The 22,943-nt window shown below is 46.2% G+C and overlaps 2 protein-coding genes across 3 annotated transcripts in view; one reads left to right on the top strand and one right to left on the bottom strand.

The window, feature by feature from the left end:
* STAT1 (signal transducer and activator of transcription 1) overlaps positions 1-8,928 on the top strand; it is a 40,879-nt gene extending 31,951 nt beyond the window's left edge. For both annotated transcript variants that reach the window (XM_059393078.1, XM_059393077.1), the window contains 4 exons: positions 1,656-1,841; positions 2,892-2,967; positions 3,886-3,988; positions 7,759-8,928. In XM_059393078.1, coding sequence (XP_059249061.1) covers positions 1,656-1,841; positions 2,892-2,967; positions 3,886-3,988; positions 7,759-7,773 — 380 coding nt within the window. In that variant the 3' untranslated portion in view covers positions 7,774-8,928. The remainder of the gene's footprint in view (positions 1-1,655; positions 1,842-2,891; positions 2,968-3,885; positions 3,989-7,758) is intronic.
* Positions 8,929-15,396: 6,468 nt separating this feature from the next.
* Positions 15,397-22,943, bottom strand: part of GLS (glutaminase) — a 79,054-nt gene continuing 71,507 nt past the window's right edge. Inside the window, exons 15-18 of the mRNA XM_059393079.1 lie at positions 19,757-19,818; positions 18,558-18,634; positions 18,410-18,473; positions 15,397-15,765 (exon numbers count right to left, since the gene is read on the bottom strand). Of these exons, the coding sequence (XP_059249062.1) occupies positions 15,609-15,765; positions 18,410-18,473; positions 18,558-18,634; positions 19,757-19,818 (360 nt within the window). The 3' untranslated portion in view covers positions 15,397-15,608. The remainder of the gene's footprint in view (positions 15,766-18,409; positions 18,474-18,557; positions 18,635-19,756; positions 19,819-22,943) is intronic.

Raw genomic sequence — 22,943 nt, 5'->3', positions numbered from 1 at the left:
GCCCCCCCCCCCCCCCCCCCCCCCCCCCGGCATGCTCCGGGTCAGGGGTCCTGCACACCCCGCACGGCCCTTGGCCCCCGACCCGGCCCTGACCCTGCATGCAAACCTAGCAGGGTCAAGTCTGGCTTTGTTCTGTCCGGGGTTTGCTCTTCCTCAAATGAGTTTGCAGCGGAAAGACGCCCAGCACCACCGCACCCTGGAGTAGGGTCCGGGGAGAAGGCCGAGCTGTGGAGAGATGTTAGATAGGGTCCTTTCCGCACTTACTCTCAGTTTGCACTCTAGGCGTGCTGAGGGAACCCAGTGACTTTCCTGCCTTCAGGGGACAGGTGCAAAAATGGGGCATACTGGGGCGCCTGGGTGGCTCAGTGGATTAAGCCTCTGCCTTGCGCTCAGGTCATGATCTCAGGGTCTTGGGATCAAGCCCTGCATCTGGCTGTCTGCTCAGCAGGGAGCCTGCTTCCTTCTCTCTCTCTCTCTCTGCCTGCCTCTCTGCCTACTTGTGATCTCTGTCTGTCAAATACCTAAATAAAAATAATTTAAAAAAAAATTCATTTGTTTAAAAAAAAATGGGGCATACTTCAGTTCTATTTTTTTTACTTAAAGATTTTGTTTATTTATTTGACAGACGGAGATCACAAGTAGTCAGAGAGGCAGGCAGAGAGAAAGGGGGAAGCAGGCTCCCTGCTGAGCCCAGAGCCCAATGTGGGGCTCCATCCCAGGACCCTGAGACCCTGACCTGAGCCACAGGCAGAGGTTTAACCCACTGAGCCACCCAGGCACCCCTATTTTTATTTTTCTCCTAATGAAAATTGAGGAAGGCTGGAATCAGGGCCGAGGATAGGCAGTAGATGTTAGAAGCGGCCTTGTCCATCTTCTCCAGTAGTACCTTTCCCGAGCTAAATGAGCGATGGAGCCAGCCAAGCCGGAGGCAGAGCTGAGGTCCTTGGCATCCAGAAAGCTTAGGCGGGGCAACACCAGCTCCAGATCTCTGGGATGCTGGCAGCCTGCACATTAGGGCAGAGTCCCCGGAGCATGCGAACGGCAGCCTCAGGAATGTGTGCACCCAAAAGTGAGCTTCTAGGTCAGTCAGGAGGCAGCATTCAGATGACATCTGGGAGTAAGACCATGAGTAAATTAAAGGGGTTTATTGCATTAAGGATTAGAAGAAAAAGTAGCAAGTAGGATCCTTTTTTTGTTTAAAAAATTGGTTTCTGGGTATTGCATTATTTTAGTAAAAAATTACAGTCTTCAGTCTGAAAAGAAAAGCAACTGGAGAGTGAGCTTATTTTTTATTAACTTAATCTGTGGCTTGAGCCAAGAAGATCCAGTTAGTATTTCTCTAGCTGCCCACAGGTGGGGACATCATTGAAGATGCAGGCTACTGAAGATGTTTAATAAACCTCTTATTGCCAGGTTTACCAATCTCAGCAAATAACGACAAGGGCAGTGTTGTTGCAGTGCCTTTATGTTTCTTGTTTCTCAGAAAGGAGTCTAATTTATTCAGAAATGAAGCAACACACTGTGTTATAAGTCCTATATCATGATTAGTTCTTATTGGGTTTGCTCAAATCCATGAACTCTGCAATGTTTTGCTTTTCTTCTCTGTTGTTTTGGGATTAGTCCATGGGACTTACTTGGATCTTCTTCTTTTTTAGAACCTCACTTCCATGCCGTTGAGCCCTACACAAAGAAAGAACTTTCTGCTGTTACTTTCCCTGACATTATTCGCAATTACAAGGTTATGGCTGCTGAAAATATTCCAGAGAATCCCCTGAAGTATCTGTATCCGAATATTGATAAAGACCATGCCTTTGGGAAATACTACTCCAGGCCAAAGGAAGGTAGGTGGGGGAGTGAATGGTCACCGCCCTTATGAGTAAAAGTGCAGTTCGCTCATTCCTGGTATGAGGAGGTTCTTACTTCTTCACTGTCCACAGGTTTGCTGGAGCCGGGGTTTAATAACACACACAGCCCTTGGCTTCCTGGGGGTGCATGGCGCCTGCACAAGCTTCACCCTTGCTGTGGCATTAACTCCCCACTTTCTTTTGAATCACTGTAAACAGGCTTTCTAAAGATGGTATAAACCAGCGTAGCTGAAATATAACATGTTATTTGGCCTGATACAGACAGTAAGAAATGAACAGGAATTTGGTGTTTTAGGAGTGTTGACAAAATCCATTTCTGGTCTTGTGTATTTATTATGTTATTTTTCCACATGCAGAGTGGTAAAAGGCGTGAATACCATGGCCAACTAATTTATACCAGCCTGTTCCTGTTAAAATTGGGAAAACTAAGGCCCAGGAGAAGCAAAACTGTTCATTTAGGGTGATCTGATTAGTTTATGAGATCATATTATTCCTAGTGATTGTTGTTAAGAGTAGTCCTGAGCTTAGAACAGGTCTCCTGCTTCTTTGTCTTTACCAGATGTATTTGAGAACTTTCACATTAGGTGCTCTGGTTTGGAACATGCCAACAGAGTTTTTTATGTTCCAGAACCAGAAATCTCAATATCCACACAGTTGCTTTGGGAAGAAGATGCTGCTAGCTTTACCCTGCCAGCCATGTATATCATACCAGCCAGGCTAGAACCACTAACCTAGATAAAGCTGCACATTTCGTGCTCCAGCTTATGTGGGATTTCAGTCCTGGGAAGGAGAGAGCCTGCAGCTTGACTTCTGTCCTGAGCTCCTCGCCTTTCCCTCTAGGTTGCTTCTGCATTCCCACCAGAATTTGAGGTGATCCAGGCAGGGAAGTCACAGCCCCATAAAGCTACAGGACCCTAACCTGACTGTTAGGGCAAACAGTAAAATTCTGATCAAAGAGAACATTGATCCTCTGTCCTTGGGTAAACCCTGCTAACAGAAAGTTGTACCTGATGTGTTTGCTTCTAGCCCCAGAACCAATGGAACTCGATGGCCCTAAAGGAACTGGATACATCAAGACAGAGTTGATTTCTGTGTCTGAAGTGTAAGTGAACACAGAAGAGAGCCATGTTTAAAAACCACAGGCCAGCCCCGCTCCTGCCTTCTCACTGTAATTGCTGCTGCCGCCACCAAAGTTGGACTTTGTTGGAAAGATCCTAACTAGAGATCCTGGTGCCACTGCCTATCAGAATTTTACTGCCTTTATAAAAAACAAACAAAACAAACAAACAAACAGAAAAACCCCCAAAACCCTAAACACCACCACCACCACCCAAAGTTGTATTTAAGTATCCCCCCCAACTGATATTTTGAAAAAGTATAAATAAAATGAACAAAAATGGATCACAGTGGGAAAGTAGTTCTTTTCAATGGAGGAAAGGCCAAAGTGGTGATTGAGATACATTTTTTTCGCTTGCTTTTATTTTGTTGTTTCATTTTATAAAGGGTAGAAAAAAATTTGGAAAAGTCATTGTCAGTTATTTGGCCCGCAGCACTGTCTTGGGGTGAATGGATGTAGCCTTCATGTAAAAACACTCTGGAGCAGCTTTATCTGCATACAAACCTCAAGGTAGGGATGAGGGACTCCCCAGACATTCTTCCGGAGCTTGGAAGCTTGGAGCTTCTTGGCCAGCCTCGGCCCCGAGGTATCGGCCTCGCAGGGTGACACGCTGTCCGTGCTCGCCCGCACCTTTAACCAGGCAGGAGCGGCGCAGGTCCCAAGTCTGGCTACTTCTCACTCACATCTCTAGAGTCCTGGACGTTTCCCAAGGGGCTGGGCTGGGGACAGGAACCTCCTGCAAACTGTACTTTTCCAAGTGTCGTGCACGAGCAGATGCCCTGAGCCAAAGTAAAGATCTCCAGTGACAATTCCGTCACAGGCCGAAGACGAAATGTCCAAGCTGGCACCCCCATGTGCACGATCTCAGTGTTAACATGTCCTTTTCTTCTCTCTCCATTTTAGTCATCCCTCTCGACTTCAGACCACAGACAACCTGCTCCCCATGTCTCCCGAGGAGTTTGACGAGGTGTCACGGATAGTGGGTTCTGTCGAGTTCGACAGTATGGTGAGTACCCGGTGGCAACAGTGTCGGCTCTTGCCGAGCAGGTGTCTCTGGGGCCGGGAGGGCACCTGCCGCTACTCGGTTCGGCTGCGGGGTATCAGTAGCAGCCTCTGGCAGAGCCGTCGACGGTGCGTTTTAGACCAGCCCTAACCAGTCAGAGCCTGCTGTACTTCAGTAAGCTTCCTCAGCACCAGGATGCTTCATCCCTGGCACTTAGCACTTTCCAGAAACTGAATGACATTTCAGGTATTTCAGAGTTTCACCTCTGCCCTTTGAAGTTGTCCTTGCCGAAATTTCATGTGTTAAGGAACTACCGTTGCTCTGATAAGAAAATGTTTTCCTTCAGCCTGTTATTTCAGCACTGTGTCTGGACGCAGGAGTGTTATTTTTAGGGAGAGCGAGGACTGATGCTTGGCAGTTAGCAGTCCTTGGAGGCTTTACCAGCGACAGAGGAATTGTCCACCTGCTTCATATTTGAGGACCAGTCTCTGCTGCTCGCAGCCGCGGTGGCCGGGTGCTTGCCAAGAGTAGCAGGTTCTAGGAGTGAAAGAATTATGAGTGTCACGACCAGAATAGGAACAGGGTTGTCTCCAAAAGAGAGAATCTATTGCCTTTGCCTTTGAGAGAATGTTTCTCAATAAATCAAATAGTATTGTTTGCCTGTCGGGCCAAAATCCTTCCTCTTGAAGACTTTTTTGTTTGGCTGGAATTTTGCTGACACTGTTTAATTTGGAGCACTTTTCCATGGGAAGCTGTTCTGGTTTATTTGTTAAAATGTGTTTACTCCTTTAAAAAAAGTCCTGCCTGAGTTATTACCATCCTTTCTTCATCAGTTTCTTGTAACTGGTACCTGGCACAGACTGTGTGCTCAGGGGGTGAGGCAGGAGGGCAGGGAGGGGAGAGGTGGAGAGGGGATGCCACCCTTCACACACCTGGGCTCATGTAGCCATGCGTGCATGTGATGTCGGTAACATCTGTTGGGAGTCAGGTTTCCAGTGTGTAACTTATCTCTTGGTCCCTTTTTCTCACCTGAAGAAGCCCAGGCTAAGACTTTTAGAGACCATGATTTCTTACACCTTCCTGATTGTTGAAAATGAAAAAAGTCACTTCTTTTCCTGTTGGCACGTGTAAAATGAACCTTTTCTATGGGCAAGGACTCCTCCTGTTGGAATGTAGCCCCTGAGGCTACTATAAAGTACTTATGAGCCCAACATAAAAACGGAACAAATGCAAAGCCCTCCTCCAGGAGTGTAAGATCTGTTGGCAGAACCACAAAATGGCTGACCTTCTTTCGTGCCTTCTTTGTTGTTCCTGAGCAAGGTACATTATCATCACAGTCAGCCTCAGCCCCGTTGGTAGGTGAGACGTTCTGTGTACCAGGCACCCCACCAGGAGTGACTTCATCAGTCTTCACAACTGCCTTCCGAGTAGCTGCTACTGTTCTCAGTTGTACAGTGTGGGAAAGGAGCCCCCATCCCAAGCTGTCCAACTGACTAAGTGGTGGAGGGAGCATGGGAATCCAGCCGGTGGGTCTGTAGCGCGCAGGCTGTTGCCTCGCCTGGAACGTCTCCCAGAACAGCAAGAGCTTCCTTTCCTTCCAAACATCCACCGCAAGAGAAACTGTTTGCACAGGACTCCCTAGGTCTTGTTCCAGTTTATCAGGACAAAGGCAGCGTGGCCTTTGGGTGGGAAGCCTGTGTTTGGGATTCGGAAGTCCAAGTTCCGACTCTGTCATCACCATTATTCCCCTTGACCTTAAGAAAATAAGATGGATTAGTTGCGTCTGTCTGTGCAAGCGTGTCACTGACTTTCTCTTGCTCTTAGAATGATACTGGGAGAGGGATTTAAATTCTCTAAATGAATGCCAGGAAATGGACACCCCCCCACAGCCATTCCATTCCAGATGATTTCATTCATTTCATTTGTAGGGCAAAAGAAGTCTGTTTTGCACACCCACACGCACGTGCGCACACGCACACACACACACAGCTCCAGGTTCAACCTGTAGAAGACTGAGAGAGCTTGGGGAGGTGATAATATGGGCAAGGCACCGGCTGGACAAAGTAAAAGTTGGATTAGTCCCCAAACTGGGTAGACTCTACTTTATCTGTCTTTGGCCTTGGCCATGACTTCCAGTCAGCATCTGCTTTCTGCTCCTGGCGGGAGAGCATATGCTGTGAAACAGCGCGGCCTCTCCTGGGGCCTGCTGTTTCAGCCTCGTCTGCAGGTTCCCACTCTGGCCAAGGGTCAGGACCAGGAGGGACCACGGGCCCCTGAGGAAACTGCCCGAGAGAGACAGAGCACCAGTGTTTTCTTCAGGATGACTTGAGTATTTGTTTAGTCTGGATTTCCTGTATAACAAACTTTTTCCTCAGGGACTACATGAGAACCAGTCTACTCTCCTGCCAGCCTTTGGCAAAGCTGGTAATAACAGGAACATTTATTGACCATCTCTCGTTCCGTCTTTTGCTCTAGGCACTGCACACCGTCTCTCAATTAATCCTTCCATCGCGTCCTTCTGCCAGGTCCTCTTAGCCTGCTTTGGAAGAACAAGACCTTGAGATTTAGAGAGGCGGGGTGATAAGCCACAGTCACACATGCTTGTAAGAGACGGTGACAGGATATGGATGCAGGCTTTCTCTCCTTCTCTCTGTCTCCCTCTTTTTCCCTCTCTCTAAAAGTCCACTCTCTCAACTACACATTTCAGCCACACACTGGAACGTAGGGGCAAAACCTTCACTGCGCTTTCAATCCAAAATAATGTTCATAAGAGCCCACTGGGTCGTACCCATCATTGAGCACTTAGGGTTAAAAATAATTAACAATGGACCCATTGTAGAAACGACTATAAATCATTACAAATTCTGACTTGATTGGGTCACTCTGTGGCTTCCTAAATAGGTATTAGAGGAATTCTCCAAAACCTTAAAGGGCAGTTCCCAAGAGGCTTACAGTCTAGTCCTGTGTTTCTCTTGGTATTCTGGGAGCTGAGTAATTTTCTGTTTCAGAGGGCTGTTCTCTGCCTTGTGGAATACTTAGCAGCACCCCTGGCTTCTGCCGCCTAGCCCACTAGCACCCCTAGACCCAAACCCAGTCATGGTGATCAACCGTGTCTCTAGACGTTGCTGGAGGGCAGACCCAGGCTGGTGAAGAGCCCCTGGCCTGCGGGGAGAGCGCAGGGACGGAGGGGCGGGGAAGCTAGGAAGTCAGGGGCAGCTGGGATTCCTTGGATGTGCAGTTTACTGCCCACACGGTGCGCTGCTCTGGTGAGCTGGGCAGGAGGCGCTCTCGGGGTGGAAGGGCAGGGCTGCCTCCTAATTCTGTGTCTCTAGTCTGTACCTGAAAGGCATTCATTTATTATTCCCACTGCGTGGCCTTTAAGGAAAAGTCGTCATCTCCCCCATGCTGTCCTCCCTCGGGCACACAGCTCAGCACTGTCTCGCTCTTGTTTTGTGGGAGAGGATTTGCCACGTTGCTCTGCCCCTAGAGTTGCATAACAGCAGAATGCTTTATGCGGCCTGGATGACTGCACAGAATTAAGCCAGCAGGCTGCAGAGGAATAATCCATCTGCTTAGATGATATAAAAGGTCTCGATTAGTCCAGGGAAAAGGATAAATAGCACATGTGAAGGCCCTCCAATGAAATAGTGGTTATTTGCTGTGGAAGTGTCTTCCTACTACCCCATTGTAGAACCAACGAGCCGTGTCAAATGTGTGGGTCTGCATTTCCTAAGAGCTGTGTAATAAACTTAACCACATTTTATCTTTTACAGATGAATGCAGTATAGAGCATGAATTTTTCTCATCTTCTCTGGCGACATTTTTCCTTCCCATCTGTGATTCCCTCCTGCGCTCTGTTCCTTCACATCCTATGTTTCTAGGGAAATGAAACAAAGACGAACAAATTTGCTGCAACCTGTTGATAGCAAGTGGATTTTCCCCAAATTCAGAAACGTCTGTTACTCTGAAAGGCTTCATGCATCTAAAGAAAGGTAAAATTGAAAGGCCCTCTCTGTAGTGTGGGTTTTACAAAGAGAAATATCCAGATACACTGAAAATGTCAGGGCTAGAATGGGAATCCTTTAGGAAAGGTGAGAAGTTGAGCAGCATGTAAAATGCTGTGCACAAAGTCCGTGCCCGGCTGCTGTTACAGGCTGTTGGATAGATCACACGGTTACTTAGGGAACTTCTTGATGTGGGATTGGCAAATTTCTATTCTAGAGAATTTTTACTTGTTCCCTCTGCTGCAGATGTGGCTGGAGGTTTTCTGTCGGGTTACCTATGAAATCGTTCAGAGCTAAGTCACACAGAATTACATCGACTGTTTATCAAAGGTAGTCATCCTATATCTGTGCAGGGGGTAAAAGTTGTGTTCTTTATTTTACTACATTTTTCACGCTGGCCGTTTAAAGCTAAAAGCAAATTCTCTGTCTTGGGAGACTTAGCTTTTCTGTCTGTTATGGCTATATGATACTGGGTAATATCAGTAGAAGGAAATACGTTTTCTGGACTCTTGAGTAGTTTTTTTTTCTGTCTAAGCTTTAATGTCCAAAGCTGAATATATCCCGCCTCTTTGCAGTCACTAGTAAATGAAATTATCTTCACATTTCTGTCATGGGAGCCAGGCTATTAACAACCGCTCTCTCCAGACAAAAATCCTGTTACTCTTCAAAAAGTTGGAGTTAATCATAGATTTAGACCAACTCAGAAATTTAGTTCATGTTTCTTAAATGGGTTAATGTGTCTTTATTGTTATTAGCTGGTATTTAGTCTTAGTCATGAAATTTTCAAATTGAGAAAAGAGTGACTGACAAGTAATTAACCAGAGATCGTATGAGAATCACACAGTTTGAGAACTCGTCCTGTGTAACTGCATTGAGAAGCGCCTGTTTTTCAGCGATGATGTGTGTCTCTGAAAAATACATTTGCAGATGGTTCCATCATCTCTCCTGTGCTTTTTCTAGACTGCTTTCTGATGTTCCGTGAAGCGTATTCTGTTACTCACCGTCTTCACTAGCACTGACACCACGCACGTGGCTCGGTGGGGCGGGTTTGGCACGTTCTTCCGCAGAACGTTCCCAGACACACGGCTGTCTCTGCAGCTGCGCCTTCATTTCCCACCGTCACCACCACAGTTATGTTAGTACGTAGATGCCGTATTTTTCTGGTGGGGATAAACTTTTCTCAAAGTCTATTTTAAAATTTAAAAAACTATCTGTATCGCCTTAAATACACTCTGCATGTGGTACTCCCCTCCTCTCAGTTTTTATGTAAGACCGCGTGAACCTGGCTTTGTATCGACTTTTTTTTTTTTTTTTTTTAAGATTTTATTTATTTGACAGACAGAGATCACAGGTAAACAGGGAGGCAGGCAGAGACCGAGGGGGAAACAGGCTCCCTGCTGAGCAGAGAGCCCAATGAGGGGCTCAATCCCAGGACCCTGAGATCTTGACCTGAGCCAAAGGCAGTGGCTTAACTGGCTGAGCCACCCAGGCGCCCCTGTATTGGCTTTTTAGATTGAAAGGAGGAAGAAACAAAGAACAAAACATTAAAAAAATATATTGTTTCTAATTGTCAGCACTTTAACTGTTTAGTGTGTTTGGCCCTTTGAGAGCAACCTGGCATGGTTTCATTTTACCGTGCTGGCCAGGGGATTTTGGTTACTTATGAGAAGTATTGAAACTCTAATGTTATTCTCTTAAAAACAAATTTGGCCTAAAGATTTTAAAAGTTACTGGCATTTATGTGTAGTTTTGATGTTTTTCCCATTTTCTTCTTACTTATGATCAAACATACAAACGCGTGAGTCCAGATTTTTGAGTAAGGCTGGTAACACCATGTTTCCGAGCACTGGCCCTTTCTAGCCTGCTTGCAGCCCAGACTGCTCTGGTGGATGGGTCAGTGGGAGAGAGCAAGCGGGAAGCAGTTCTGGAATGAGCTGCAGGAGTGCCATGAAAAGCAAACAAACAAAAAAAAGTGCTTTGGTTTTGATGACCACAGCTGTCTCCAAATGCGCAAATAATTTGGCAGTTAGTTTGAAATATAAGTTCCTAACTTAAAAACACATGGAAATGGGACTCTTGTCTTGTCTCCAAAGCCACATCTCAGACCCACATCCCAAGATCAGAGGGGCTCTTCCCGAGGAGTCACTGTGCCCATGCCCAAAGGGGCCATTTTTCTCCAAAGATGTTTTAAGCTAGAAAGCCATGGCTTTCTCAGAGTAAATGGCACCCTGAGCTGGGAGAAAAAAAAAAAAAATCATGTAATGAAAGACATAATCACTACTTAAACATAAATCGTCAGGGAATAGTGGTGTAGGCTTGAATGCTGGCATCATAACAGATAGGACCTTTCTCATCTCTGCATCTACGGTCTTCACATCTTGGAAATACAGTTTCTTTATAATAAACACAGAGAACCGTATTTCTCCAGTAGATAAGGGCCTGCCTAACCCGGAGCTTGTATTCATATATAATTGATCATTATCATGAGTCACCATGTAGATCCTGGCTTAGGGATGCTTATGAGTTTTAAGAGTGCTTCTGGTGTGGTTTTGTAGAGGGTTTGATAAGCACAGAGCTTTTATACACCACCTGAGAAAAATTTCTCCTTATCTGATAGGAAGGACATTCCTGAGATGGCAATAAATGATTGAGCTATTTATTCAGCATTAAATGACCAAAATCTACTTAGTGCCTGTAAGCTAAAATGGAATATTAAGTCAATAAACAGAGCACTCCTTTCACCTCTGACTTTCCCGGGGAAAAAACTTGAAATTGTTTTGTAAACTGTGGTACCTACTTTTTGGACTGGGATGCTGTTGCCAGAGCAATGGGTGTTTTGCCTGAGTGGCTTCTTTTGGGTAGTTAAGGCTCACTTACTGTACTCGCTGTAGTAGTTCATCAAATATTACCGAGCACCTGCAGGCAGCCAGCACTATTCTAGATGTTTGGGAAACATCAGTAAGCAAAAACAAAGAGCCCTGCTCTTTTGGAGCCCAAGACATTGTGAGATACTGGATCATAGGTTCTAACTGCCTTACTTACGGAAACATAAGATTTTGTGAAACAGCCAAAAAGCTACAGATAGCTTAAATTGTTCTATAAAAATATCCACAATTCCAAGGAAATGGCATTTAAAAGTTTTAAGAAGGCTAAAGATAATATGGTTTTTAGAAGCTTCTAATATGAATTTTATAGCTCTTAAAAGATACAATCATACCCCACTTCCAAGTTTTGGTAGACCAACTTCAAGTTTATGTGTATGCTGTACTGAGGAGTTAAACCTCTTACTTGGCCAACTTGTAAACATCGTAAATTTATATTGGGCATGCAAATGTAGGGGTACCTCAGTGGTACCTTTGGCAGGAAGCTAATAATCGGTTTTGCATTCTCATACTATGTGAAATCTGTTTTTCCTAGTGCCATTGCACAACTGTAATGCCCTGCTGGTGGTGTGTTGATAGCCTTTCCCTGGTTTTCTGTACATGCACGAAGCAGTTTTTATTATGACCGCTTGTTGGACTTAATTATAGTAGACTCTTTAAAAGACATGTGGAGAGGAGCACCTGGGTGGCTCCATCGATTAAGTGTCTGCCTTCTGCTCAGGTCATGATCCTGGGGTCCTGGGATGGAGCCCCACATGGGACGGCCTGCTCGGTGGGGAGTCTGCTTCTTCCTCTCCCTCTGCCTGCCACTCCCTCTGCTTGTGTGCACTCTGTCTCTCTCAAATAAATCTTTAAAAACAAAACAAACAAAAAGACATGGAGAGGCAGCCAGGGGCAAGGCTGGAGCGCGTGGAGGCCTGGAGTTGGGTCCAGGCTCCAGAATAGAAATAAAATGCCCAGTCTTTGCCCCTTTGTAATAAAAGACTTAATTGTCTATCCTTTCTGTCCCAAAACACACACACCTTCCCTGATCTTCTAGTAATTCCGTCCGTCCTTTATGTAACTATAAAGTACGCCTTCCCCCAAAAGCCCCTTTTTAAAGTCTGACCTAACACATTCACCAGCTGCTTCCCTGTGCTGTCTGGCCTGTGAATCACGAATTTACTCATTTTACTATGAAAGTTAGTAAGTAAAATTAGAAAGATTATCCAGTCCTTAAAAACAGCCCCAGAAAAGTAATACGCTCCTGTTGTATCAAGGATAAGCATGATTTAACTTTTCTCTGTTTGGTGTTACTCGTCTGTTTCCCCCGCGCTGGTGCGCTGCTTTTGTGCGCAGATGTGCGCACGCATGGCTCCTGGCGACCACATGTGGCAAGGCTGAGCGCTGTAGCCCTTAACGCTTGTCTTTAAAACTCTATAGTTTTAAAGTCCATAGTTTTCTGTCTGTAAAGTCCCGAGTTTCCTGTCCATAGCGGGGACAGTGTGGTAGGATGTAGAGAAAGAAGAGGAGTCTCTGGAGTTCTGTATCACAGCCCCCTCCTGGGTCTCAGCTTATCTGTGAGCGTGGGAGTGGATTAGAGATGTCTGATGTCTCTTTCCGTCCTAAAATGTCAGGGATGCAGATGATTCGGACCACCTGACTTCGGCAGAGCACTTTGTGACAGACAATTCTGGTAGTTGAAAATGACAGCCGTGTATTCTCATACTGTCTCTGTGGTTAGAAAACCACACACTACCCCTAGCCCTGTAGACGGGGTTTCTGACCTTGGGAGCGAATGCCATCCCATATGCCCATGAACCAGGAAGGTGCTGCAGTGTGCCGGCTCGTCCTGCTCAGACCCTAGTATGGCTGCACCGGATACAGCTCCCTAGACAGATGACAAGGCTCTGTGAAAACCACCTCTGCCCTCACTAGCAGAGGTCAGAAGCCCTCCTAGTGAAGGACATGTCCAATGACTGAATTCTACAGATACATGCAGAGTGTGTCCTAACTGCAGAACAACAGCATCAGCTTCTAGAGTGCTGGAAACGCGCCTATCCCTCCTCCCACCCTCAAGGATGGACTCCTCACAGGGTTGTCTTAATCACTGTGAGAACCTCCGCTGCCACCTTGCAGTTCCTGGCTGCAAGTAGGCATTAGAAATTCATTTGAACCAACTAGGTACAGTCTGTATGCTCAGCAGAGTTCCTAACCCAATGATGTAGGAGAACCTTAGTGGTCTTAAAAAATTCATTTTTACAGGTATTTTTTTGATACATGTATTTATTATGCTGTAAAAAGCAACACTACCTGATTTCATTTAAAATAAATATTTCCCAATTTCAGAATACTTACAACTTATAGTTTTAAGATTAGATTCACTTTGGGAGGTTCTGGAAGCAAATACATTCATAGCTGCACAGTCCCCAGGAAGAATCTAAATCCAGCATCAGGTCATTCAACCCCCCAGACAGACAACAGCATCAAACAGTGGACCGCGAATCAGCTCTGCAGCTAACGGGCAGTGTGGGCCGGTAGTGGGATACAGCACGTTACACCCCAAAATGAGATCATTAGAATTGAGACCACCAAAAACAACAGTGTAGACGAAGCTTTAAATAAACATGACCCTAGAGGGCTCTCATGGTACAGAAAAAGCATTGACGATCCTAAAGCCAAAACGAAAGGATCTTCGGAGTATACGGACAGCAGCAGTTTCAAGCACAGTCCAGAGCACTGAAGCCAAGTGTACTTGTTACAAGCAGCCAGCAGCCAGAGTGCGGAGCCCACATAACCGCGCGGGTAAATAAGAGCACATTGGACTAAATCACAAACATTTTACAAAGTACTTTTGATCTGAAAAAAGATGAAAACTCTCTTCGTTTCCAAACAATAGTTAGAACCTCTTTTCATTAAAGCCTCAAAATTGTTGGTAACCTTTAAGCCACACAGCGGAATTGTCTTAGTGTTTCATTTTCATCACACAAAGCAGGCGGCTGCTTGAGCAGTCATTTCAGTTAAAGAACATCCCACTCCGTTAACATCTGTGGGGACGATGCCCATGCCACCCCTCTGCAGTAGTCTGTCAGCACTCCCCGTCTGCCCGGCTTAGCAGAGCGGGGGAGGAGAACACAGTGGCTGGGCTGGATGCCCGCCCCCCGCCTCTGTAGTCCTGCAGGAGCAGCCAGGCTGGCGCCGCTGCAGCTCTGGGAAGGGGCTGTTGGTGGCTCCTCCGGAGCTCGTGCTGTCTAGGTAACAGGAGGGTGTGCCTGAAGCCCCTCAGTTTGACTGGAAGCAAAAATGGAAGCATTTGGTGGGTGTTAGAGGGGAAAGGGCCCTTCAGCATGATAAAGGCTGGGAGCAGCAGTGTGTGCTAATAGAACAGGGGGAAAAGGAACTCGCTGGATTTGCTCCAACAGCATCTGGGAGTGGAGGATTTTGTTCATTTCACTAAATATTTTAGGGCTTTGAAAAGGTCCACTTGTATGTGTATGTGCCTGTGTGTGTGCTTAATATCAGAAATCCCCATTAGCAGACCCCTTTACCTCCGAGGTATGATAGGATAAAGCACAGGTACGTTCCTCCCCAGGACAACAGTGGGTCTCCGTTTACAATGAGGCCTTTTCTTACTAGAGTTGGCCACCAATTATACAGTAATTGTACAGCAGAGAATCAGGAGAAAACTGGAGTGATCTGGGGATCCCCCCAAAAGAACAAATATCTTGATGCCTTTAATTATGGGTTTAAAAATAAATGATAACTATAACAGTTCCCATACCATCATAACAACTTTGGTAGCTTAGAGAGTTGATCTGAATTTTTCCTCATCTTTATCCTGAAAACTGAAACATATCTTAAAGAGCTGTGGTAGCTCATCCCTTCCTTGTTTAGGTTGATGAATTTGACTAATTTGTACTTAGCTTAGTAATTTGTCTCTGGTTCATCACCTGTAGACAAACGGCATAATTGTAGCTCGGATGCCAGATAATGTGAGGCCTTTTCTGACTTACGGTGGAAAACATGAAAACTGCATAGAGTGCTGGCACCCACGTTCCCAGCTAAAGCGAAAAGGCAAATCGCTAAACATCTGGGAAGAAAGGCTGGGCGAAGGGGGATATAGAAAAAGGAAATTTTTCCCAAAAGTATTATATAACTACATTCACTTCTTAAACAGATTCCCTGATAAAGTCTAAACAGAGTTGGTCTATGCTACTACAAGTTGTTAACTATTTTAATTTTTAAAGAGTCACGCCAGGAAGCTAGGGTGTTGGGAGACATTTACAACACATAGCCCTAAGTGCATATAGTTGTTCAGACACTCAAACTAAATCTACATTTGAAGTCCTGAAAAATCACACTCTTTTTGCTCCTAAAGGCAGCCTTGACCCATCTGGACAGACTGTACAACAGAACAAATTTATAAATGCCTAAGTTCATCATACAAATTGAAAATTCACAGAACACACAAAAATCATGAAGACCACACAGTGAAGCTAGCATCGGTAACTACTTTTACATCAAATTATACAATGCACGAGGTAAATATTGCTCACATTATGGAGGGAGATTGTTTTATTTCTATTTTTTCCCAAAGAGATCAGATTTGTTCTGTGTGTACAATGAAGAAAACTCCAGTAACACTGAAATGACAAATATCGTAAAATACACATCACTACCAGATAGAAATACACATGTCTTCATAATCATTTTCCACAATTAAATAGGTAAGTGATTTCTATTTGGGGCTTAAGACCATTACAACAATCCATCAAGATTCTTATGGACCGTTTGGTTTTCTTTTCCGTTGTCGGAGTCTCCTTGAGGTGTGTACTGGACCTGGTACTCCTGGAGGATTTTAAATACATCGTGGTGTCCGAAGTGCAGCGCTTCGTCCATGGGCGTGTTATTCCACCTGCATAAGTAGCACAACACGGACGGGGCGTTAGATCGTCCCCACACAGAGATGAAAACCCAGCATTCTGAGATGCTAAATCTAGCAGGCTTAAGGCCATTCAGATTTCGCCATTTTATCGCTATTTACACGGAAGGTACAGAAGGGGATTCATAATTCAAAAAGAGGTCTTACAGGCCACTTGAGATATGGGGAGGAAGGGAAAACAAGCAGTCATTAGAAATGGATCTTGCTCACATATTTAAGTGCATATGGAGGGGAGGTTCTAGTGTGGACAGATACCATGGACTCGTCTGGGATTCCTTAATTTCATGAAAAGGCCGCAGGATCGCTCCTTAAAATATTCAAGGAAAAGTCAGGTATCTAACACCCATCACCCTATCCTTTGATCTAAAATTTGTGTTCCTGTCAATTCAAAAATTCCAACCAATCTCAGAAGTCTGGGAATAACCGTGACCTCATTAGGGCCCAGACACACACCGGAGGAGCGGCCTCAGCCCCAGAGGGCTTGACATGGTCCTCATCTCTGGTAAGGATGGGAACCCAGGGGCTCAAATGGACCGCGGCACCCCCAGAACATAACGCTTTCCACGGTGTGTTTCTGGGGTGTGCTCCTCAGTGGCGGGTGAAGACTGAAAGAGTTGCCAGCAGCGACTAACCAGCCCAGCAGCCCTTGGAGAGAAGAGAGAATACCGTGAACTCACAGCGCAGGTAGAGGAGAGAGTTAGAATTGGTTCCCTAACATTCGACACAACTACTGAGCCTCTCTCTCTCACCGCTGGACTTCTCCATGGCTGCCAGGTGCCCAGACTCTCACTTCTAAATGTGCTACTCCCCCAGCCCTCTGGGTTTCCTCTTGCCATTTCTTTCCCATTCTGCCTTCAACCTTTTACCTCCTTAATGGGATCATAGCAGGGAACTGAGGTTTTTTTGAAAAGTCTCAGAAAATATTTCTGGGTAAAATTTGGTAATCTTCATTTTAAAAATCAGGTAAGTCATATTTTACATGCATCTTCACGTTTCTCCAATTACAGCTCCTTTTCCACACTGGCCTTCATTAATTTGGGGAGTCCATGACCTTAAATGGGGGCAGGGGGCTATTCAGGCATCTACAGCATCTAAGGAACTTTCTGGAACAAGTGTGTGTTAATGGCAAGTTATCGGACAACTGTCACTTCAAACTGTCCCTTCAAAGAATACATTCACTCCAGCCTACTTTACAGTTGAGGGAACACTGACTGTGAAATGGGGAAAGGAGTCGTCTTGGTTTAGCCTGTATTCTAGAGTAGCTGAATATCCAGTGACCAAGTTACCTAGTTAACTCTTGCCTGTCAGGTGGGTGCATCTACTTACACATTCCTAGAGGCCAATGCAGGGCAAAAACCAAAACATTTCAGTCTTTAGATAAAAAGGATAAAATATAAAGCACAGTAACTGTTTCCAGCATGTGTTAATGTTTTAGCTGGCATCAGACACACAGGGCACGAGGCCGGGTGGGGGAAACACTCTCTCCTCGGTGTCTTCCTCTAGAAAGAGCTGGTATGAACGTTACACTTGGGGATAAAAGGGAGGATTGTCTCCCCTAACGTGAGGTTTCAGAATTTTACAAGTAAAGGCCATGATGAGATAAAGTGTCACCATCCTTACATCACTACTAACAATTTCCAGACATCATAACTTTACTGCATTTCTTGCAAGCAGCTTGAATTAATAAAACCCAAACCTCTAATTTAAAAAACAGTGTAACAAAGATCTGATGGCTAGGAAACAATCAACCCTCCCCAAACTTACTGATACAGTCCTCAAATATCCAATCCAAAACTCCTAATGAAACTTATCAAACCTCTCAAGTATTTTTTTCTTCAATTCTTAACCTTTATTCTCATTACTGACTCATCCAGTTCCATAACTCCGGTCACACGACGTGCAAGTCTATGGGCCCGGAGTCGACTTCACATATCTGCATGTGTGACAGCCACACTTGCGCCTCCCAGGACCGTCCCCTCGGGGGGACAGCATTTCCTTCCAGATGAAAGGCGGTTTGCCACGTGCCCCAGGAGAGTGCAGAGAGGAGCAAAGCGTACTCCGGGCAGGTTTCTCCCACTGCAGACAGGGCGCCCTTCTCTCCGTTCCGTGCCTTCAAATCTCATCTCTTCCCCAAAGCACAGATTAAAATTCAACTGCACAGAGCCTTCTAACACTGACCCCAACCAAATCTAGGAATTTCAAGAAAGTCTAATATATTCATTTTAGCATTCTAGGACAGTGACTTTCCTACACATTCTTAATATGCTCCTATAAATGTTTATCTTGTCTACCTGATGAAGTTAAAAGCCCCACAAGGACAGAATTCCTATTTTTTTCTTTTCCAATACAAACCACTGTTTTCTTCTTATATTGACTGACAGAGTAATAACCTGAAAAATTCTGAATAAGACCATCCTTAGACAGGATATGGGAGAGAGAATGACGAACCTAGCAGAAACGAGGTTTTGTTTGTCACCTTTGTAAGGCACCACAGCAAGCTGAAGAGCATCTCCAGTATACAGTGCATTTAAATAGACCATCGGCTCAAACAGTATGGCCCTGTATAACGAAACGCTGACTTGCCAGCTACATGGGAGAAGGAAACAGAAGTGCTCACCTGTCCTTGGGGAAAGGGTTGACTTTGCATGCTTCCAGCAAAAATTTAACAACTTCAACATGACCTGTATCCAAAACAAAACAGGCAGATTTTAGTATTAAGTTACATGTGGGAAAAGAAAAAAGAAAAAGAATGGTTCGTATGTTACCCTCAGCGGCGGCTACATGGAGGGCTGTTCTGGAGTCATAGTCTCGCTGCTCCATGTCCATGGCTGACAGAGCAAATCTGAAAACACGTGAGAATAGCCATTCGTGATCTATGCGATAGAATTCACACTTGTCACATTTACCCCATCGATCTAAGGTCTTGGGAGACAAGTAAGTGCCATCCTTCATGAGGCTCGTTGATGTTCAACCACTACACAGGCCTCTTCGGGTAAATGCCACATCCCCTCTTTTCCTTAGCTTTGTTCTTTTTGGGGAAAAGGAAATCTTCACCAACTGCCCCAGAAATCAGCTTCATTACGTTAAATGTTCAAAACTCAAGAGGAGGAGCATGCTAAGGTTTGTGCCTCAGAAGGGCGAGAAACTAATACCTTACTGAAGTTAAATGTTTTTACTGAGGCTCCCCTTCTGTAAAACAACATTTTATAGTGTATAGTGTACAAGTATTAATCAGGGAACTTTAAAAAGAAATTTAAGTGCACATTGTTTTATTGAGATAAAATTACATAGAACATTAAGGAAGTTTAAGGGGGAAAACATGTTGGATTTGATACGTTTATATACTGCAATATGATTACCACAGTAGCAGTAGCTAACTCTTCTATCACATCAGTAATGACTTCTTTTTTCTGGTGAGAACAATTAAGATCTGGTCTCCAAGCAACTTTGAAGTTGATAATGTAATACTATTGGCATAAATACTAATCAGACTTAAAGGTAGGAATTAAGCATAGATATTTTTCCATGTTACAATTCAGTTGCTACTCCGGACAAGAAGTTGTAGGTTTAGTGTGCAGCACTCCACAACCCTTCTCGCCCCGGTGATCTACTGAACACTAAATACCCCTCTTTTCACTCCCCCTTCACCTCCAAATGTGGGAAGGGGAGAGGAGATGGGGCCGGGGAAAACATTATTCGACTCCAATAAACGCTAATGAGCCAGATTAGCTGAATAGGTACACGTGGGTGGACAGAGGTCTAGGCTTCTTGGGAGGTAGAAAAAGACGAAACTACACAGGAAGCCTGAGGCACTGGAAGTGGGATTTAGTGTAAATTTGTTTGGGTCATTTTTATTAGAAATGGAAGTGAGACTTGAGCCTTAAGAAATGGCCACCTGCCCCAAAGCAGCTTCACAAACTCCTGTAAACCATACGCTGAGCCACACGCCGCACCATGAACACACCTCCGGAGCGCAGACACATCTCCAGTGTACGCAGCAAACAGGAGGTTTATCACGGACTTCACCTGTGAAGAGAAGAGAGTTCAGGCATCCGAGGGGGAAGGAAGTAGAGAGACTGTGCTACTGTCACCAGCGGTGATCTCCGTGTGCTCGGAACTCTCAGCTGGGTCATACGCATAGTTACTGCAAGTGCACTTCTATCAGCAAAGAGGACACACATATAATTTTTTTTTTAATAGAGGGTTAGGAGAGAAAACTCATCAGTAAGATAAGCTACATGAAAGAGGGAGTGGAATAATATTGGTATAAAAGTGGAAATTTGGGACCTGGGAAACACATAGTTGGGGCAAGTGAAAATTGTTTAGAACCTTTCTAATTTAGTCAGTCTCAGTACCATGAGTGGACTTCTTATACTCATGAAATTCACATCACATCTTTGTTAAAAAACTAAATCATGCTGTATAATTGTCTAATACCTGCCAGCAATCACTGTCCTCACCAATCACCGGCTTCTCTGGAAATCCTCGGAGACAACGTTCAGTATTAATCACCTTAAACTTAAGGACCACCCTGGAGAGACAGTCTTCGGGTCGATGCCCAGGTGGTCTAAAGTAGGGCATCCCAGAGTCTGTGGCCACTGCCTCTGCTTAAAAGGAGGGTGAACCCAGATTTTAAGTCACTGCTAATGAGTGCTCCAAGACTTCAAAGTGTATCTTCCTCTGACAGCTGCCCACTTGCTTGTCTTTACAATTAAGGAAAAGGCTAGTTACCCTGAAAGGTCATTAGATTTTGGCCTTCCTTCAGGGACTTTATCCAGCCCTGTTCTTGAGAAACTGCTGAACACACAATGTAAATACTACAGAAATTCCCGCTTTCATCTTTTGCAACTTCCATATTCATACTGATGCCCCTACTGGCAGTGGACTCAATGGTTGAAAACAGGAGTTGAATTGGAGGGATGGAAAGTAACACAGCTGCCCACCAACAAAGCTACAGGCCTGGGACATGTGCTTCCAAGAGCTTAACCGGGACCCTTCCCCTTTCCACAGTGGCTTCCCTCTCCCCGTGGCTTTCCTTATAAATCAAACTGGAACTCGCCATGGTTTGATTTCTCTGGGTCAGCATTTTCACAATATGTTCTGTAGAGACTGCACACATGCTCCGGGAAAAAAGGGTCCTATAGTCAGGTATTTTCTTAAAATATTAAATCCCCTTCTTGGAGATTCATGGGCATATGAAAGGCTCTGTAAAGTTCTGCAGTACAAGAACCTGTCCAACGAGCTGAACACACTCCCCAGTATTTTACCGGTACTATAACATTACTCCAGAAAACCTCACCCTCACTCCTGTGGTCCCCCAGCTTCCCTTCCAAGCCACCTGGTCCTGCCCGGCCTGTGCTCTGCGGTCAGTCTCCTGCTAACCCTGAATCTGGAACCGTATTCTCATGGAGGTGGAGGGAAAAGCTTCATGGAATCACAGGGAATGTTCTGAGAGGATATAGTAGCACCTCTCTTCCCATTTCTAACTGTCCTAGTCCCATACCTCAATTTGATACGTTTTAGGAAAAACAGCCTTTTGAAAAAATGTCTTCAGGTGATTTTGATAGGCACTCTTCTTGGTTAGAAACCACTGTTCCAAGTGCCCTTAACTTTTTTTTTTTAAATTGGATCCAATTGGAATCTCCAATTCCCCTTGTGGTCTTGGGCCCATGGGGAAATACTGGTGAGCTATTACAAATTCTTTTTCAAATTTCCAGCTGGTCTCTCATCAGTGCTTGACTTTTTTTTTTTCCTGATTGATTCCCTTTTGCTCTGTCTTCAGGCCTTTTAATACCTGTGGCGTCCCCTAAAGCAGATGACCCTGACCACAGCTCTACTTCTATAGCTCTTCTCACTTCTCCCTCCTCTATTACACAAAACATCTGCTTCCAATACCTATTCTCCCCTTTTTCTCTCCAAACCTCAAAGCAAAACACATCTTTTCACTTCTGAGACTAACTTCTTTACCTATTCCTTAAAATACGGAGCCTCCCGGTCACCTGAACTTGCCCCTCCTTTACCCCTTTTGTTTCCACACCTCCAACCCCTCCCTCCCTCACTGGTACCCTGATTTCTGCCTTAATATGGACACTACTTCAACCTGTTTTGAAAAATCAACCTATAACCCTACTGCTACCGCATCCTGGTGCATATTTTCTGAAAGTAGCTTGTATTTGTAATTCCCTGCAAATCGCCTCCTCATTCACCATCACCTCCACTCCCCCGAGCTCCCGCGGCCTTCCCGAGCCTGCTTCTCGGGGACCCCCCGCCACGCCTGCCCTTTTACTCCTGGTCTTTGGAGGGGCCGAGGCCGCAGCTCGTCCTCTGGCTGTGCAGAAGCCCCTCCCGCGGCCCCTGCCCGGGAAGACACGGGAGCAGCCCCCATCCCTCGGCTGTGCTGGTCCTCAACGGTCTCCCGTTCCTCCCGCCCCAGTGACTCCCCAATCTACATCTTCAAAACCGAGATCTTTGTTGCTTCGGCCGCGCTCAACAGCCCGCCCGCCTGCCACGCTGCCACTTCCCACTCGAAAGCAGCTGCGCCTCCGCGGCCGGGACGGCTGGGACGGCCGGGACGGCCCCCGCCGCTCGGCCCCCGCCGGCCCGCTCCGAGGCGCCCCCAGAGCGCTCCGGAGGCGCCTCGGACTCGCGCCCGAGAGCGAACCGACTGGCGCGTCCCCGCCGGTTCCTCCGTCCTCCGCGCTCCCTCCTCGGGGCGGACGCTGCGAGGCTCCCGCCTGCTCCGGCCCAAAGCCCAGGGTCACGGGGGCCGCGGCCGGGAACCGCGCCCGCCGAGCGCCCCCGAGGATGCCCGGCCACGTCGGGGTCACCGGCCCCCGCTGCCCTCGCCCCGCGCGGTGGCCGGCGGCCAAGGACACCGGATGGGAGGAGCCTCCGCCGGCACCGCGCCGAGGGGCCGCTCGGGGAAGGCGGGACTGGCTTCTTTCTACTCCGCACAACCGTCCGTTCAGACGCTGGCGAGCCTGCCCGACCCCGCTTCTCCCAACCCGCGTCTCGCCGTCCACACCTGCTCCACCGCCAAGCCTGTCTGCGACGCCACCGCGGGTCACCGCCTCCAGCAACTCCATCCCAGGCTCCCTCAGCTCCCCCGAGCTCGGCCGCCGCCTCCGGGCGGGTCACTCCCCTGCACCTGG

Source organism: Mustela nigripes, chromosome 3 (assembly GCF_022355385.1).
Source record: "Mustela nigripes isolate SB6536 chromosome 3, MUSNIG.SB6536, whole genome shotgun sequence".
Taxonomy (NCBI): domain Eukaryota; kingdom Metazoa; phylum Chordata; class Mammalia; order Carnivora; family Mustelidae; genus Mustela; species Mustela nigripes.
This window is presented reverse-complemented; position numbering and strand designations above follow the sequence as displayed.